General features: G+C 36.4%; 1 protein-coding gene across 1 annotated transcript; it reads left to right on the plus strand.

Annotated features, from left to right (window-relative positions):
* Positions 1-9,348: 9,348 nt before the first annotated feature.
* On the plus strand, positions 9,349-18,275 carry LOC6035566 (trypsin 3A1). Its single transcript, XM_001845670.2, has 5 exons — positions 9,349-9,630; positions 17,106-17,290; positions 17,364-17,541; positions 17,620-17,825; positions 17,902-18,275. The coding sequence occupies exons 1-5, from the start codon at positions 9,528-9,530 to the stop codon at positions 18,103-18,105; spliced, it is 876 nt and encodes a 291-aa protein (XP_001845722.1). The 5' UTR covers positions 9,349-9,527; the 3' UTR covers positions 18,106-18,275.
* Positions 18,276-19,136: the final 861 nt, after the last annotated feature.

The following is a 19,136-nucleotide window of genomic DNA, read 5'->3' on the forward strand; positions in this document are numbered from 1 at the left end:
CGTTTGAACCCGATTGGTGCAAACGTTCTTCAGAGCGGGGCTTGTTGATAAAGCTGAAGTACCTCGCGCTCGGCTAGCCAGCGTAGAAATGGGTCACCGAAGCTCGGCAGAGCTAACACCTTCCAAATGCCTATGCGAATTATTTGCATGTATAGAATGTAGATCTAAAAATACATGGAAACAACTCAATTTGTAAGAAGCGGCCGCGTGGTCCCGTTTGGTTGGTTGCACACACACACACACACACGAAGAAATGCGGCGAGAGTGTTATTCTGAGATGTTGCAGATAAATTCCCTGATTGATTTTAGAATCCTGCAGCTCTTCCTGGTCAAGCGAAAAAACATCGCTCATTCTAGCGAAACTGATCCAACAAACAGAGAAAATTTTCAGTAAACCAGTTTTTCAAACAAAATCAAACAATAAAGACAACTTCTGGATGAATAAAACCGCATCGACTCCATAAACAACTTCCATTCATAATTATAAAAAATGAAGATCTCGCCTGTAACTTTCTTAAGATTTCTTGACTTAAACTCTAGGTTTAAGTTCCATTCTTGCAAAAAAAAAAACAAACAAATTTTAATGATCGATAGCAATACTCTCTACTTTTGGCGAACAGTAAATTGGTTCTACTTTGACAGTTCAAAATTGAGGCCGTTTTGCGAACCACTATTCAGCACCCAGGTCTAGATGATCCTAAAATTTTGCAGAACTTGATTTGAAGAAATCTGTAATTTCTGCGACCGAAAACATCGTTCCACCTTTTTTAAAACAACTGCCTCCGGGGAATTTTTGGCGATTTTTTTTTACACGCAAAAAAAAAGTTGGAACGATGATTTGATCGCAAAAATCACAGATTTGATCAAATTGAGTTCTGCAAAGTTCTAGAATCATCTAGACATCCTAACAAATCACTAGAAAGAAGAATCATTGAGTTGAAGTTACCGTTCCAACTTTTTTGGAGCCTTGGGCGTTGGAATGTTAAAAAAAAACTTTATCACTGAAAAGTTGTTCTGGAAAAATTCACTTATTACTTACTTATTATTTAAAAATATAGAAAATGGAAAAAAACTTCGATTTGAAGTAAACACAGTAAAAACCAAAAGAAATTTAAATTTAGTGTCTTTTTGTACATTTTTGGACAACAATCCAAGTTTTTTCATAAATTTCACAATTTTACGAAAGTGATCATTTTGTTTTCTTGCAAAATTTTTCAGTTTGGAAATATCGATGTAGAAATTACAAGAATTAAATCCAAACATGAAGAATGTTGTTATAATATTATAAAATTTGATCTTAAGATTATTTTTTTAATTCAGACAATCAATTTATTTATTTATTTATTTATTTAATATTTTATGAACAGCCTTAAGGCCGGTCATAGAATTATTTTGAAAAGCCGTCGCGGGCCGGTCGTTGGGCAGGCCTGGGTTAAACGTATGATTTTGTGAGACTTTAGAAAACTATTTTATACCTTTGAAAAAAAAAAATCATTACATTATCATTTTTTTGATTCATTCTTTGCTCACGACATTTCTTTGAGGAAATCAAAATATATTACCGATCTTGCTACAACATGTCATAAAAAATATTTGAGAAATTCGGTAAACCTTTCAACATAGATCAAGTAAAGGCCTCTGGATTGAATGTAAGTAATTTATGTTTAGAAACTTGGTATCCGTTCAAATCTCTTGTAGGGAAAGATAATTTGATGAAAAGCACTCCAAATTTTAAAAATCCAGCTTCCAAATTGCATCTGTTTACACATTAGCAACTGTGGCGCCCCGCTGATAATGATAAACATTGCTGCTTCGAGGTGGGTGTGGTAAAAGTCTCTGCCCGATGACAGCCCACTAATTTAAGGTTTGTTTACATGCCCTAGGCCCTGAGACGAATGATACAGACAGCGTGCTGCGGCACTACCGAGTATTGCGCAGTTTGGAAAGTCATCAAACCAATATTCTGCGGGCATAGGAAAATGCTTGATACGCAGACATTTCTGGAAGTATTCAGTTGTTCACGGAGAGGTTGGCTTTTGAAACATGCAGATTTTATGACCATTTTATCGTTTTTCACCGATAAGAAGCGCATTTGCTCGTATTTGGTTGCAGTGCTAATTTTCCCATAAAATTTCAAAAAGTTCACCTTCCACGGTTTAAGTCTACCAAAAAGTTGTTTATAGGGTGCTCGCCGTGATGATTCACTAGATTTGCCTGAAATTGTCCAAAAACCAGTTGATCCAACATTGGGCCGTGCTGACATAACACCCACCTAATGCAAACAAACGCTCGCTTTTTCCGCCAGAGAATTCACCGTCAGCCCGAAAAGGCCTCCATTCAAGTTCAAGATAGTTTATCGTGTATCACCGGCGACGTTGAACTTGAAATAGTTCAAATAGCAGTTACGGATCGCGCTCGTCGTCGTCGTCATCGTCTGGTTTGACACTTTAGGAAATGCAGATGTTGGCTGTTCTTGAGGGTGTCGAGTTCGTCTTCCTACAAACCTTGGGCCGGAACGTTGTCATTTCTGTTTGCATTTCTTCGAATTGCTGTTTGCAAGTAGGAAAGCTCTTTGCCAAGGTTCACCTGAGACAAAATTGCTTCTAAATGACAACGTAGAAAAATATTTACATAATATTGAGTCAATTATTGGATATCTGAAAGACTTCAGTTTGATTTTCGAACTTGAACTAGATCGAGTTCTGCTAGTTTCGGATAGAATCTAGATCAGTGGTACAAGTGCACCGTTTAACTCTGCGAAAAGCTATAATTAGATGCTATTTTTAACCCGTCAGAACATCATTTAGTCAAATCTGAGGGTACATTGAGGGCAACTGTTGAGTGTGTGTGTGTGTGTGTGTGTGTGTGTGTGTGTGTGTGTGTGTGTGTGTTTGTACTGATGATAACGATAATTAGAACAAAGTATTGTTTATGCTCTTGAAAGAGATGTTAGTTCTGTGAAAAATGATAAATTTCAAGAAAATCAAGAAAGAAATATAGCGTTTACAGAAATTCATAAATCTTAATAAATTTAGGATACTCACAAATATTGAAGGGAAACAAGGACAATGCCATTGAAGAACCATTGGTCTTAGTTCAAATTAGTACAAACTTTGTATGTCGTAAAACTAATAAACAACAACTTTTATAAACCAAAACTGTCTTCCGATACTCAAAGAGTGCACTCCAGTACCGGTTCAATCCAGTATGGCCGTTGCAATGTCAAACAATTGCAAAACAAACTCTCGACACTTTGCAACGATTATTCAAGTGAACCCTCGCAAGTACATCCAATTGGTTGAATGGCTTGAAGTAACAATTTCATGATTAAGAACTTCGGTCGGAATAAAAATCGAACATAATATTAATAAAATCACTCAATTACGACATTTTAGAACCTTACCCCAGACGTGTGAGTCACGAAGCTCCTTCATGTCGTGAACATCATCTGCGATGATTTCTCTCACCTTCCTTCGTGCACTTTCAGTACTCCAACTACTAAGGCGATCCATTGAAGTAAGTAGTCAATGGGGTGTCGTATAGTAAACACACACACATACCCACTATTCGCAGTATAGTTGTTACATAGTTGGGATGTGTGTTAGCAGAGCCAAGGACAACACCCATACCTCGTCGCCAACGCCACGCCGGGTTTCACTCCTCTACCACAATGTTTTGTTTGTTTATTTTTTTCTTCTCTCCTTACATTTTGACCAGACATCGGAGAGCTTCTCTCGTCTGGGGGGGTGTTTTGGGTTGTGTTTGGGGGTGGTTGATTCTCTTTGGTTTATCTCACGGCTCTCGCGGTGATCCTCCCTCGCAGCAACGATCGGTTTAGGGGTGGCTTGTCAAGAAATCTATCTTTTGCTTTAATAATAATTCTAATGTCCCAAAAAAGCTGAATTTTCGATCAAACAATTTGGAAGATCATCTACTATTACAAAAAGATAAAACCAAAGGAACAAAAATTCATTCTGTCCTTCTAAGTTTGCTTCAGAAAATGTCATCTAAAAAAAAAAATAAAATAAATATCTTCTCTGGGTTTCACAAATTTGAAACAGAATTGATTTTGGTGCTGATTAACCATTCAATTTGGGCAAGTTTCAATCAATAAATAAAATCCTTCCAGTGAATTAAATGTGATTTAAGAGCGAGTCCAGTTTTCATCCATTTTAACCCTTTAAAAAATAAAAGTTAAAAAAAATTAAGAATCTGTCTTTTTCTGGTGTCATCTAGTATCCTTGGAAATGAACTAGATTTTCAATAAATGCGAATCGAAGATTCTTTTTACTTTATTTTTTAAATGGTTGAAATTGATAAAAATAAAAAAATTTATGCATGTTTCTTATGTGAAATTGTCTCAGGAACACGAATACCATGAAATTATCACCGGAAAATTTGATCCAAGCGGTTCCCCGAGCAAAAATTTACTAATCTAACCCTAATCTAACCCTAGCGCAGCCAGTCTTTCGAGGGCATCCTGGAGAATGCCTTAGGTTGATTGACGCCTAGCATCTTCTTGTCATTATCAACATTTGCAGTGCGCCATTGCATTAACATGCATTGAAACATCACAAACGTCGAAACGGCCAGGCCAACTGCGACGGTTCCCCGAGCAAAAATTTACAACCAAAAAATCACTTAAGGAAAATGTGTTTATTTTTTAATACGTTAAACTGCCTTACCCAAAGCGTTCTCAATCTCAGATGGTAGTCTCAGATGTCCCCTTCAAGCTGCAGGTCGAAGCAAGTTGATATCTGGATGGAACATTTTGCCTTCCTCACTGAGGTAAGGCTATAATCCTGCTCTAAAAATGAACATTTTATTAAAAGCTCGAAGACCCACCTTCATGTATACCTATCGACTCAGAATCGAAAACTGAACAAATGTCTGTGTGTGTGTATGTGTGTGTGTGTGTATGTATGTATGTGTTCAAAAATCTTGCCAAGTTTTCTCAGCACTGGATGAACCGATTTTGATCGAACCAGTTGCATTCGACTTGGTTTAGGGTCCCATACATCGCTATTGAATTGTTTGAAGTTTCGATAACTAGTTCAAAAGTTATGTATAAAAATGTGTTTTCACATATATCCGGATCTCAATTATATGCATGTAAACGATGTCCGGAACCATCATCCGACCCATCGTTGGTTAGGTAATCAAATGACCTTTCCAACTAATCTACATAATTGAAAATCTGGCAACCCTGTCTCAAGTTATGACCACTTAAGTGATATTTATGTACTTTTTTGAAGCCGGATCTTACTTAAATGTATGTAAACGATGTCCGGAACCATCATCCGACCCATCGTTGATTAGGTAATCGAGAGACCTTTCCAACGAGTCCACATAATTTAAAATCTGGCAACCCTGTCTCGAGTTATGACCAGTTAAGTGATATTTATGTACTTTTTTGAAGCCGGATCTTACTTAAATGTATGTAAACGATGTCCGGAACCAACATCTGACCCATCGTTGGTTAATTAATCAAGAGACCTTTCCAACGAGTCCACAACATTGAAGATCTGGCAACCCTGTCTCGAGTTATGACCACTTAAGTGATATTTATGTACTTTTTTGAAGCCGGATCTCACTTAAATGCATGTAAACGATGTCTGGATCCATCATCCGACCCATCGTTGATTAGGTAATCGAGAGATCTTTCCAACGAGTCCACATAATTGAAGATCTGGCAACCCTGTCTCGAGTTATGACCACTTAAGTGATATTTATGTACTTTTTTGAAGCCGGATCTTACTTTAATGTATGTAAACGATGTCCGGACCCATCATCCGACCCATCGTTGGTTAGGTAATCAAGAGACCTTTCCAACTAGTCCATATAATTGAAGATCTGGCAACCCTGTCTCGAATTATGACCACTTAAGTGATATTTATGTACTTTTTTGAAGCCGGATCTTACTTTAATGTATGTAAACGATGTCCGGACCCATCATCCGACCCATCGTTGATTAGGTAATCAAGAGACCTTTCCAACGAGTCCACATCATCGAATATCTGGCAACCCTGCCTCGAGTTATGACCACTTAAGTGATATTTATGTACTTTTTTGAAGCCGGATCTCACTTAAATGCATGTAAACGATGTCCGGACCCATCATCCGACCCATCGTTGGTTAGGTTATCAAGAGACCTTTCCAACGAGTCCACATAATTGGAAATCTGGCAACCCTGTCTCGAGTTATGACAACTTAAGTTATATCTGTGTACTTATTTTTCTGGACCTAAAAAAAATAGCTGAAATATGTGTCCAAACCACTCATATTACCCATTGTTGGTAAAAAGTGAGGAAGGCATCAACCACATAAGTGGATTAAGTTAGTTTTTTTATTTGAGTTTGAAAATTATGCTATTTTTTCACTAAAATGCCAATAACTCCCTTTAGATTCAACCAATTGGGATGCTTTTTCCTGCATTTTGTTGCATTTTTTAAGCCTTTTCAGATGCATTTTGAATTTTGGAATTAAATTGAATTTTGCCTAAGTTATAGCCTTTTTAATATTTTTGACGTTTTTGAACCACAAAACTTTGTCCCACTCTGCCCCACTTCCCGTTGACCTAGAGTGCTCATATTTTGGCTAGATGCTAGTTTTATATGTACAAACAACCCCTGAAAATTTCAGGCAGATTGGTGAGGTCGATGCGAGATGGGTATGCTTTGCTCGTGGACTCGCTCTTAAATCATTTCTGTGTGCGATCTATCGAGAAAAAACTCTTTTTTCTTCTTTTTTTGCACCATATTATAACAGAATAACAAATAATAATACAATTCTTACTCAAAATTTAATTTGTATGATAAAGTGACAAAAAATGAACTAAAAAAACCCAGCGACCTGCTATTTTTCGATGTCCAAAGCAATATCTAAAGGCAGTGGGATTTTGATTCAATGAATCGGGAATAGTAAATCTGAGAAGTGTAATTCATCAAAGCCTATATACATTAAAAAAATATATAATTAAAGGGCATAACAGTTGCTTAAGAAACCTCGTACACTCGATTGTTTTTTGTATAACGTTTATTTTTTGCATTTATATTCAAATAAGAATCTTTTGACTTTTGACAAATAGTGGTGTTGAGACCTTAGATCGGAAAACAAACTTTAAAAAATATTTTCTTGGATTCATAAAAATGTGTAAATTTTTGTCAGAACTGTTATGATGTTTCAAGCATTTAGAGATTCTTAAAAAAAGAAACAATTGACCAAAAGAAATAAATAAAATAATTAAACAAAACATAAAGAGCCTTCCATTACATTTTTTTTAAATCCTCTAATTCATCAATTTACGAGCCACAAAATAGGGTAATTTTTATACAATATTGTAGTGAAATTTACATTTGATAGCTCAACCTCTTTAGAAAAAAACTGTTATTTTGGTAGCTAAAATTAGGCCGTCGCTCCAGATTAACAGGAAAACTAATTAGTTTCAAGAAAAAATTGGAATTGAAATGTAAAAAAATAATCACTTTTTCATAAGCACTTTTTCGTAAAAGTTCGTTTGACGCCGAATTTCCATAAGTCGGTTTCTCAACAAATTACTTCCTTGCCCTAAAATACAGTTACAATAATAAAATATTTATGTAGTTTTTGTATTCTTACAAACATGACCAGTTGTTTGGACAATTAAAATACGATTTTATTGATTTCTGGGAGTTTTTGCATAAGTTAAAAATAACACTCGTTCGATAACCAAAGGGTCGATGTATTCGTTTGAAAAAGCATCTGATATTATTATTATTGTTTTCTAACATAACCAGTTGTTTTAAAATAAGGCCGTTGCAAATATTTTTCAAAGTTTAAAGTTTGCCTGAATAATCAGGCGGCAATTTTTTTTTTCGAAAGACTTCAAAATTTAAATGAAAATTAAAATTTAATCAACTGAAAACCAGTAAAAATACATTTTCCCGCGTTAATTATTATATTCAGCTTGTTTGAACTCCTTTGAAAACATTTTAAATTTTCATGAAATACAAATGTACAGTCCGACGAAAAGTTTTTTTTTTGCGAACAAAAAAAAATCGGTCAATACCTCGATATTTTCAAAACTAATGATTGGAAAGCAACTTTACGCCTGTAAAATGCATTTTAAAACCCTTTTTTCATCCAAATGTTGAAACCTAGGCTTGTAATTTCAATTCTTAAATATTTTTTTTTATTTTTTTTGCCCCCCTCCCCCTCTAAACTTTGGTGAGAGCCGAGGGACATAAACTTCAAAAAATATTTGCAACGGCCTAAATTGGCTTTGAAAAAAAATTGTTTTATATTCTGTCAAACATGAGCCTGCTTCGCATTATTTTTTTAACATGCTCAGTCTTTAAAAATGAATTGATTTTTCAAAACTAATTTCTCTAGTTTTTGCGTTCTTCAAACTAAAGCAGTCTTTGAAGACAAACTGGTTTTCGAAAACATAATTTCTATGAGTTTTTGAGTTATTTTGATAATGAAAAGTTCTATGAGATAATTTGAAGATGCTTTTTAAATATATTTTTGAATGTTTTTACATTATTTTGGCATGTTAAATCCTTTAAAAAATTAGCAGATTAAAACATGATTAAAATATTTCTCAATTTTTCATTCTATAAAACATGAGCAGTTCTTGGAAAACTTTTAGAATGAATATTTATCTAAAAAATATTTTTTTAATGAATTTTGAAAGGGGTTTTTTTCATTTATTGCTGTGATACTTTGTTTTGGATACCGCAAAAACGAGGAGCAAGTCAAATATTTTCAAATAAGTTATTTTGATGTTATATTCAGCCGGTAAAAAAAAACTTTCGGCTTACTGCTGTCTACTTTTTCCGATTTCGTGTGAGTTGGCGGACTAAAAACCTCTTTTATTTGGAGTTGATTAAATATTACTGATCAAAATTGAACAATTTGAACTGTAAAAATAATGGGTTCATTAGTTAGGCAATCAAAATGTCATTAAAAGCCAGTCAAACTTGAACTCAAATGTCATTCCTTCTCTCTAATCATCACCGGTCTTCTAAGAATTCCCAACGAGAGCGTGACCTTCACCACGCACTCTCTTTTCCACCCACTTCCGGGCGCTTCTCTCTCTTACTTTCTCACCCCTGAACAACTGAGCTTTTGCTAAAGAGACTCATCGTCGCAAGGATGTGCGCCGAGAGCTTTACCGCGAAACACCAAACTTCGTCCTCTCCTCCTCTCTCCCTCTTCATGTGTGCGTGCGTCTGTGTGTACTGTAACACCGCTGGTAATGTACGTTTGTTGGATTTGTGTATTGTCGCGCCTTTTGCGGGTGCACAAAATGAACTTATGTATAAAAGACGATCGTGCTGAATTCCACAGCCACAGAACAATACTGACATCAGTGTCTTGTCACTGTTTGCCCGCCAACGACGACGCCAAGGCACGACACGCGGTTCGACACGGCGCGATCTCGTACAGTTATTTTGAGTGCGATCGTCAACAAATTCGGTGCGCGGCGCGCATTTTCGTGAGAAAAAAAGTATCCCTTAGAATATCCGTCTAGAACTTCCGGCAGAATGCAGTCTTCAACGGTGGTGGTGGCCAGTTTGCTCTGGTTGGTGCAGCTCGCGGTGGCAGTTCCGGCCAACAAAAGTTTGGACAGCTCGTCGTGCAATTGTGGTAGGTCAAGAAGAACACGTGTGCGGGTCTGTGAAACATAACCTAGTTCGGGGATCGTCCCTTCCGAGAGGAATCGTGCATTCCAGTGAGGTTGCATTTTTTCGGGATTGGCTTCAGTTTCAGCTGCGTGTATGCGTTTGTGTGAAAAAAAGTGAAAGGTTAACAATGTAAACAACTGCAAAGTCCGACGTGCCGCGACGATGATGTGACAAACTGTTAATTATGCAATAAACACAAGGTACACGATTGGGCCCAAGTGCAGCGCATCAGCGTGGACGTGGACGTTGATAGTTTTTGCTCTCTGTGCCAAGTTTACTCTGGAGCTGTCAAACGCGCCGCGACGACCGACGTTGTGTGCGTTGTGAAGGTTTCTTCGATGCGCTTTAATGTGGGCGAAGGATGGACGGTTCGTGCACGTGGCCCTGTTTTGGTGGCGCCGACTCGACCAGTGAAGTGCAGCGTGACGAAATTGGGAAGAACCAGCAGCTAAATTTTTTTGAAAATTTTCTGTCGTGATCAAAATGTATGCTTGACAAATTTAACTTCATTTTCACTAACTAAATGGTTATCGACTTAACATACCAATTCTTTGGAATTACATTAAGCAACCATTCTGTCGATTGGAGCATGTCCAGGCAGCCCAAGTCTACCATACCTTGACGAAATTAAAGCGCTTACTGAGATCAACGTAGAAAAAAAGTTCAGTAATTTTTCGATTATTTCAAAGGAACTCCTGAAAATCTAATCATTAAATAGTAGTTTATGCAACAAGTTGCAAAAAGAAGATTTTCAGCACGAGTTGTACATTTATCCAACGAGGTTTACCGACAAGTGCTGAAAAAATCAAGTTTAGCAATGAGTTGCTTACAACATTTTTTGTAATTCCGAAAAACGCTTCTTGAATGATTCTTTTTTGTCAAAAACGTGTTTATTAAATTCACCGTTCAAAACAAAAAAAAATTAAAAATGTTACTTTTCGATAGTAATGTTGAAAACAAGAACTTTTTACCACTGGCACAGCACAGAAGGACAGGAAAAGATGATAGTTTCACAGCGAAATTGCAGAACTAAATATTTATCTCTTGTTTTGTATTGCTCACTTCAAATTTAAGTTCAGCGACCTCATATCTTTCAAAACCGAGTGGTTGATTGCATTTTTCATGCATATTCCCAGTACTTCATTACCACTATATCGGCCGCCATCTTGGATTACATAAATTAGGTCATTGTAGAGCATTTTTTGGTCATATTTCCGAGGGCTTCAGGTAATCGAGTCTGGACTGTATAAATCTCCACTTATTTGATGTATATTAAGCTTTAATTACAATTTTGCGAACCAAATTACAATCCATACCAAATCTTTGAAGATGATTTAACCCTGTTCCAAAAACCCGGGAAATTGTAATCCAGAGGGTTTTTTTTAATAATTATCCGAAATCATTAATTTGATTGAATTTGGACGTTGTTTTGGATTCAGGTGGTAAAATAACTCTAACATAACACTGAGTATCTCAGAGACATTATTTGTTTATGTTTGGTGGACTGTTGAATAGTTATTGAGTAATTTTCTCCATCCTAGATCTTTTTCCTAGAAACTTCCTACTTACATATTGAAATTGATTGTACTTGGATATAATCGAAATAATGTGTATAAATATGAGTTTATTATTGATCACTTCAAATGTCTACTAAAAAAACCCTCTTCAACCCAAACCCACCTCAAGGCATGCTTTGATCTACAAATTTAATACAATTTCAATGTTTTTTTTTTCAAAAATCATTTTAAAAATTAGCTTTTTTTTTTTGCAAATAACGAGTTTGGTTATTTCACAATGTTTTGAAAAAAATTCTTGGGTTAGCTTTGGTTTTCAATATCATTCAAGTATGCAATAATTTTTATTATTCCTCAAACATTTCCTAAACGCATTTTGTTGCAATTTGTATGCAAAATAAAAAAAACTTAATTTAAAATCTCAAGCATGACTTAAACACATTTTAGCTTCTATATAAAAATTACAAGATATCAATGAGGTTCACAAAATATTTGTTTTTCTTAACTTTTAGACTTTGACCGTCTCGTTCATGATTCAAAATTTGTAGAAATGGTTGTGTTTTTTTTTTAATTTTCATTTGATTTTAAATGCATAAAAAAGCGTTTTACAATGAAGAAATTTACAATCGACAAAACAAGTTTTTTTCAATGAATATTACAATACAGTCCAGACTCGATTATCCGAAGTTTCGATTATCCGAAGTTCGATTATCCGAAGGTTTGTATGGGACTTCGGATAATCGAATCACCAAAAAAAAAAAAAAAAATCTGTGTTTTTTTCTTGTTTTTTACATAATTTTTGAGTTCTACGACCCCATTTTATTCAAATTTGAGTTATTGATTGCCTTTTAAAAAATAAAATGCATTTTTCCAATATTGCATCACCGCCATATTGGCCGCCATCTTGGATTAAAAAATTCTAAATAATTTTAGCGTAGTTTAGGGGTCATACCTTAGCTCAACAATCAAAAATTAGACAATGACAAATTTTTTTTTTCGTGATTCGATTGTCCGAAGTGAAATTTTCCAGAGGCCTTCGGATAATCGAGTCTGGACTGTATGAGTATTTTTTTGCCCCTGATTTTTTAAAGAAAATTTTCATGGAGGAGAGGAGGGGGGGGGGGCACTTAAAATAAAGTTAAGAACAACATTAAACAAAAAAAGTAACATTTTTTTGTGGAGCAAAAGTAGCTCAAAATGCGAATTTAGTAAAAGGTTAGATGGGGGTTAAGTGTTTCTTTATTTTGCCTTCCTCACTGAGGTAAGGCTATAATCCTGCTCGAAAAATGAACTTTTGAAAAACAGCTCGTAGACCTATATTCATGTATACCTATCGACTCAGAATCGAAAACTGAACAAATGTCTGTGTGTGTGTGTATGTGTGTGCGTATTCCCCTTGGTGCTCAAAATTCTTGCCAAGTTTTCTCGGCACTGGCTGATGCGATTTGAGTCAAATAAGTTGCATTCTATCCGGTTTGGTGCCCCATACTGCACTATTGAATTGTTTGAAGATCCGATAAGTAGTTCAAAAGTTACGTATAAAAAAGTGCCAGAGTTGCGATTCGGATCTCACATAAATGCATGTAAACTACATCCAGACCCATCACCCGACCCATCGTTGGATAGGTAATCGAAAGACCTTTCCAATGAGTTCAAAACATTGAAGATCTGGCAACCCTGTCTCGAGTTATGACCACTTAAGTGGTATTTATGTACTTTTTTGAAGCCGGTTCTCACTTAAATGTATGTAAACTATGTCCGGATCCATCATCCAGCCCATCGTTGGATAGGTAATCGAAAGATCTTTCCAATGAGTCCAAAACATTGAAGATCTGGCAACCCTGTCTCAAGTTATGACCACTTGAGTGATATTTATGTACTTTTTTGAAGCCGGATCTCACTTAAATGCATCTAAATTATGTCCGGATCCATCATCCAGCCCATCGTTGGATAGGTAATCGAAAGATCTTTCCAATGAGTCCAAAACATTGAAGATCTGGCAACCCTGTCTCGAGTTATGACCACTTAAGTGATATTTATGTACTTTTTTGATGCCGGATCTCACTTAAATGCATCTAAATTATGTCCGGATCCATCATCCAGCCCATCGTTGGATAGGTAATCGAAAGATCTTTTCAATGAGTCCAAAACATTGAAGATCTGCCAACCCTGTCTCGAGATATGGCCCCTTTAGTGATATTGATGTACTTTTTTGAAGCCGGATCTCACTTAAATGTATGTTAACTATGTCCGGATCCACTATCCGACCCGATGTTGGTTAGGTTATCAAAAGACCTTTCCAACGTGTGCAAAACATTGAAGATCTGGCAACCCTGTCTCGAGATATGGCCTCTTAAGTGATATTGATGTACTTTTTTGAAGCCGGATCTCACTTAAATGTATGTAAACTATGTCCGGATCCACCATCCGACCCATTGTTGGTTAGGTTATCGAAATACCTTTCCAACGTGTCCAAAAGATTGAAGATCTGGCAACCCTGTCTCGAGTTATGTCCACTTAAGTGATATTTATGTACTTTTTGGAAGCCGGATCTCACTTAAATGTATGTAAACTATGTCCGGATCAATCATCCGGCCCATCGTTGGTTAGGTAATTGAAAGGCCTTTCCAATGACTCCAAAACATTGAAGATCTGGCAACCCTGCCTCGAGTTATGACCACATAAGTTATACATTGTGTTCTTTTTTTCTGGATCTAAAAAAAATGATGAAACCACTCATATACCCATTTTTGGTAAAAAGTGAGGAAGGCATCAACCACATAGGTGGATTAAGTTAGTTTTTATAAAAAATGTGTTTAGTAAATTTACCGTTCAAAACAAAAAAAAAATGCAAAAGTTACTTTTCTATACTACTGTTGAAAAATAGAACTTTTCAGCACTGGTATTGAAAGGTATTAAATTTCCATTCAGTTATTTTAGGCAGGGGAAAGTAGGCCGTTTCGTTTCTCCAGAAGGACAGGAAAAGTTGATAGTTTCACAGCGAAATTGCAGAAATAAATATTTATCTCTTGTTTTGTATTGCTAACTTCAAATTTTAGTTCAGCGACCTCATATCAGTCAAAACCGAGTGGTTGATTGCATTTTTCATGCATATTTCCAGTACTTCATTACCACTATATCGGCCGCCATCTTGGATTACATAAATTAGATCATTGTAGAGCATTTTTTGGTTATATTTCCGAGGGCTTCAGGTAATCGAGTCTTGACTGTTTAAATCTCCATTATTTGATGCATATTTACTTTAATTACAATTTTGCGAACCAAATTACAATCCATACAAAATCTTTGAAGATGATTTAACCCTGTTCCAAAAACCCGGGAAATTGTAACCCAGAGGGTCACTGAACTCGAAAATAACTTGTACTACTTGGGAAATTTGTTGTGTGCTTTATAATTATCCAAAATCATTAATTTGATTGAATCTGGACGTTATTTTGGATTCAGATGGTAAAATAACTCTAACATAACACTGAGTATCTCAGAGACATTATTTGTTTATGTTTGGTGGACTGTTGAATAGTTATTGAGTAATTTTCTCCATCCTAGATCTTTTCGCTAGAAAATTACTACTTACATATTGAAATCGATTGTACTTGGATATAATCGTAATAATGTGTATAAATATGCGTTTATTATTGATCACTTCAAATGTCTACTATTAAATAAAAAACCCTCTTCAACCCAAACCCACATCTAGACAGGCTTTGATCTACAAATTTAATACAATTTCAATGTTTTTTTTTACATAAATCATTTTAAAAATTAGCTTTTTTTTGCAAAGAACGAGTTTGGTTATTTCACAATGTTTTGAAAAAAAAAAAAATCTTGAGATAGCTTTGGTTTTCAATATCATTCAAGTATGCAATAGTTTTTATTATTCCTTAAACATTGTCCAAACGCATTTTGTTGCAATTTGTATGCAAAATAAAAAAAAACTTAATTCAAAATCTCAAGCATGACTTAAACACATTTTAGCTTCTATATAAAAATTACAAGATATCAATGAGGTTCACAAAATATTTGTTTTTCTTAACTTTTAGACTTTGACCGATCTCGTTCATGATTCAAAATTTGTAAAAATGGTTGTGTTTTTTTTTTATTTTCATTTGATTTAAAATGCATAAAAAAGCGTTTTACAATGTGAGAAATTTACAATCGACAAAACAAGTTTTTTTCAATGAATATTACAATACAGTCCAGATTCGATTATCCGAAACCTCGATTATCTTAAGTTTGATTATCCGAAGGTTTGTATGGGACTTCCGATAATCGAATCACGACCAATTTTTTTTTGTATTTTTCATTTTCTTGTTTTTAACATAAAATTTGAGTTCTACGACCCCATTTAAGTAAAATTTGAGTTATTGATTGCCTTTTAAAAAATAAAATGCATTTTTTCAATATTGCATCACCGCCATATTGGCCGCCATCTTGGATTTAAAAATTCTAAATAATTTTAGCGTAGTTTAGGGGTCATACCTATGCTCAACAATATAAAATTAGACAACGACAAATTTTTTTTTCGTGATTCGATTATCCGAAGTGAAGTTTTTCCGAGGCCTTCGGATAATCGAGTCTGGACTGTATAAGTATTTTTTTGCCCCTGATTTTCTAAAGAAAATTTTCATAGAGGAGAGGAGGGGGGGGGGGGCACTAGAAATAAAATTAAGAACAACATTAAACAAGAAAAGTAACATTTTTTGTGGAGCAAAAGTAGCTCAAAATGCGAATTTAGTAAAAGGTTAGATGAGGGTTAAGTGTTTCTTCATATTTATTATTATAACACTCAGTCATTTAAAATGTAACATATAGTATTGAAACACGCCCATGTTCATGACGTCCAAAAATAAAACTGCGTTGTTTACATTTTTATCGCGTCCGTAGCGCCAGATCAGCCACCAAACTGGATTGTTCCGGGGAGTGCGTGTGGTGGTACGGCAACTCCCCCACCAAAATTCACCACCATAACTTGATGGCTCCTCGTTGCACTTGGCTGTTGGCTTTTCGGAATTAGGCCGATTTTCGTTCAAAAGTGCGCGCGCTTTGCATGCATTTACTTTGCGACGAGAGTGACAGTCAACTGGTTTTACTTTTGCTTTATAGTATGCAGTAAATTGAAGGTTTTTGTGTTGGATTTTGGCGGGAATAAGTTGGGTGGTATATACGTGTTTAGCACATCTTGTATAGAAAAAAAAACGTCATAATAGTTGAAATATTTTATCACATAATTTCAATAAAATTTAAAACAAATGGTTTTTTTTTATTTCGATTAAAATGAAACATTAAATTAATGAAAAATCAATACAAAGTTCATTCCCAAACATCTACACAAAATCTGTGATAGTAGTTGTACAGTTGATGACGTACTAAAAGTTTCATGACTTTATGTGTTAGTTAACTTGAGGGAGTGTCTCACATTGCGTCAGCATTTTCGGGGGGAGACTGCACATAATTTAAATACCTTGTGCCAAAATAACAAAACTTTCTCGGCCCCACATGGCACTTGGTTCAGCTCGGCTAGTCGGTTCGATGAAGTCAAGGAAACAGCGCGCGTGGTTGTGAACAACGTGATCGAACCGGGCAAGAATTGATAAAGTGTCGTCCGGTTTGGTTGATTGTCCTCTGGTGTATTGGTACGATATCGATGTGTCATAATAAACGGTTTACCTTGGGGTGCGTTATTGGCAATGGTCAGTGACATATGAGTGATTTGAAGACAAAAAAGGGCAACTGGAAGGTTAAGTGCGGGTTTGATAGTGTTTGTGTGATCTTACCATTATGTTGAATGTCCATTGCTTGATTGTGGATTTATTATAATATTTATGGTTGAGGTTCGCCGCTGACTACAGTTGAAGTCTCCCCGAAAAGAATAGTTTTGATCAATCATTTCACATTTTTCCAGTTTGTGGCGTCAACGGTCGATCAAACCGAATCGTCGGAGGTGCGGAGACGGTAGCCCACGAGTTCCCCTGGCTTGCCGGGCTGTTCCGCCAAGGAAAGCTGTACTGCGGCGCGTCTGTCCTGACCAAAAACTACCTCGTGACGGCAGCACACTGTGTCAACTCGTTCGAACCCAGCGAAATTCGGGTAAAATCGTTAAATTTCCCTCAAGAACAGCACTTTGTTAACTGATCCGCAACCCTTTTCCTACCATTCCAAGGTATACCTCGGAGGTCACAACATTGCAAAAGATTTCACGGAACTTCGACGAGTTAAGCGAATAATCGATCACGAGGGATTCGACATCTTCACTTTCAACAACGATATCGCCCTGCTAGAGCTAGACAAACCACTGCGCTACGGACCGACGATCCAACCGGCCTGTCTGCCGAACGGAAGTAATGATCAACTCCATGAAGGATGACTGTGAAATCGTGAAAAATATAGCAAACAATCTTTGTATTCCATTTCTTTAGATGAACGCGACTTTACCGGAATGCTGGGAATCGTTGCCGGCTGGGGACGAATTGAGGAGAAGCGTCCTCCGTCTAAGACGCTGCGATCGGTCGTCGTTCCCATTTGGTCCCAGGAGCAGTGCCTGGAAGCCGGTTACGGCAGCAAAAAGATCTCTGAGAACATGATGTGCGCCGGATATCACGACGGAAAGAAGGATGCTTGCCAGGTAAGTATACGGCGAGATTCTTTCAGTTAATCTAAAAGCAACTAACGCAAATCTCTCTCCTTCTCCCCTCAACCAGGGTGATAGCGGTGGCCCGATGCACAAGATGGGCAGCGAGGGCAGCATGGAGGTCATCGGAGTGGTGTCGTGGGGTCGCGGTTGTGCCCGGCCGAACCTGCCCGGAATCTACACCCGCATCGTCAACTACTTGCCGTGGATACACGAGAAGCTGCAGGGAGAGTGTCTGTGCGTGCCGAAGGATGTTGCCGCGCGGAACGTATGAACGTGATCTCAAGGGGAAAAAAAGGTGCAACGATTGAAGGAACTATTTATTTAATTTATTCTAGTCAGAAAGTGTAGGGTTAAGTGATTTTAGATGTGTAAGTTGAAAATTTGAGCTAGTTTTGTTACCAAAAAATTGATCCTGTGTTTTAAGATTAGAAATAAACATTATTCAACAAATAAACCTTACACTTTCTTTATTTGATAGAATCCTGCCATCCAATGAGATAAAAAAAATAAAAAATGTTGAAGAAATAATACGGCATTAATTGATACAAAATTACACCCGCATTCAATCATTCTAAACAGGACAAATCAGTTTCGCGAGTTAAAGTTTTTAATTTTCAGCAAAATTATGCATTTCAAGACTATTTTATCATGTGCTCAAATTATTGCCTGAAAATTTCCTGATCCAAAATTGTGGGGTTTATTGCACCTCCCACAGTTATGAAACACCCTAATTCAGCTAATAATTCCACAAAAAAATGCACCAAAATTGTAAGATAAACAACACTGTTATAAACACATATTTTTGGATGGCCATTTAAGCAAAATAAATAACAGTATGCGATTCAGTAATCATTGCTAAAAATCAGTAAACAGTAAACCTGTCAAACTTAATGGATGTTGCCGAGGAAAAATCAACCTTTTAATGAGTTGTGTAAGAATATTTTATGATGATCTTAAGCATCAATGGTAAGGAAAGGAGCGGCCGTGGCTGACTGGTTACGGTGTTCGCTTTCTAAGCGAATGGTCCTGGGTTCGATTCCCATCTGCTCCCAACGAGAAAGTATAGGAAATATAAATCTTCACCCAAAGGAAAAATATATCTCAAAATCTGCAACATTGGATTTGCTGCAGAAAATGTCATATTTTATAACATTTTTTGCAGCAAGCCCGTAGATCATTTTTGCCCGCGTGTAAAAATTTCAGTGATCTGCAGTTCTCACCAACACATATAATGCTGGCCCGTCCCCGAACAACACTCCAAAGAGAAGCATATGTTGGTGCTCTTTCCCGAGCAGGGGTAAA

The sequence above is a fragment of the Culex quinquefasciatus genome, chromosome 1 (genome assembly GCF_015732765.1).
Source record: "Culex quinquefasciatus strain JHB chromosome 1, VPISU_Cqui_1.0_pri_paternal, whole genome shotgun sequence".
NCBI lineage: Eukaryota > Metazoa > Arthropoda > Insecta > Diptera > Culicidae > Culex > Culex quinquefasciatus.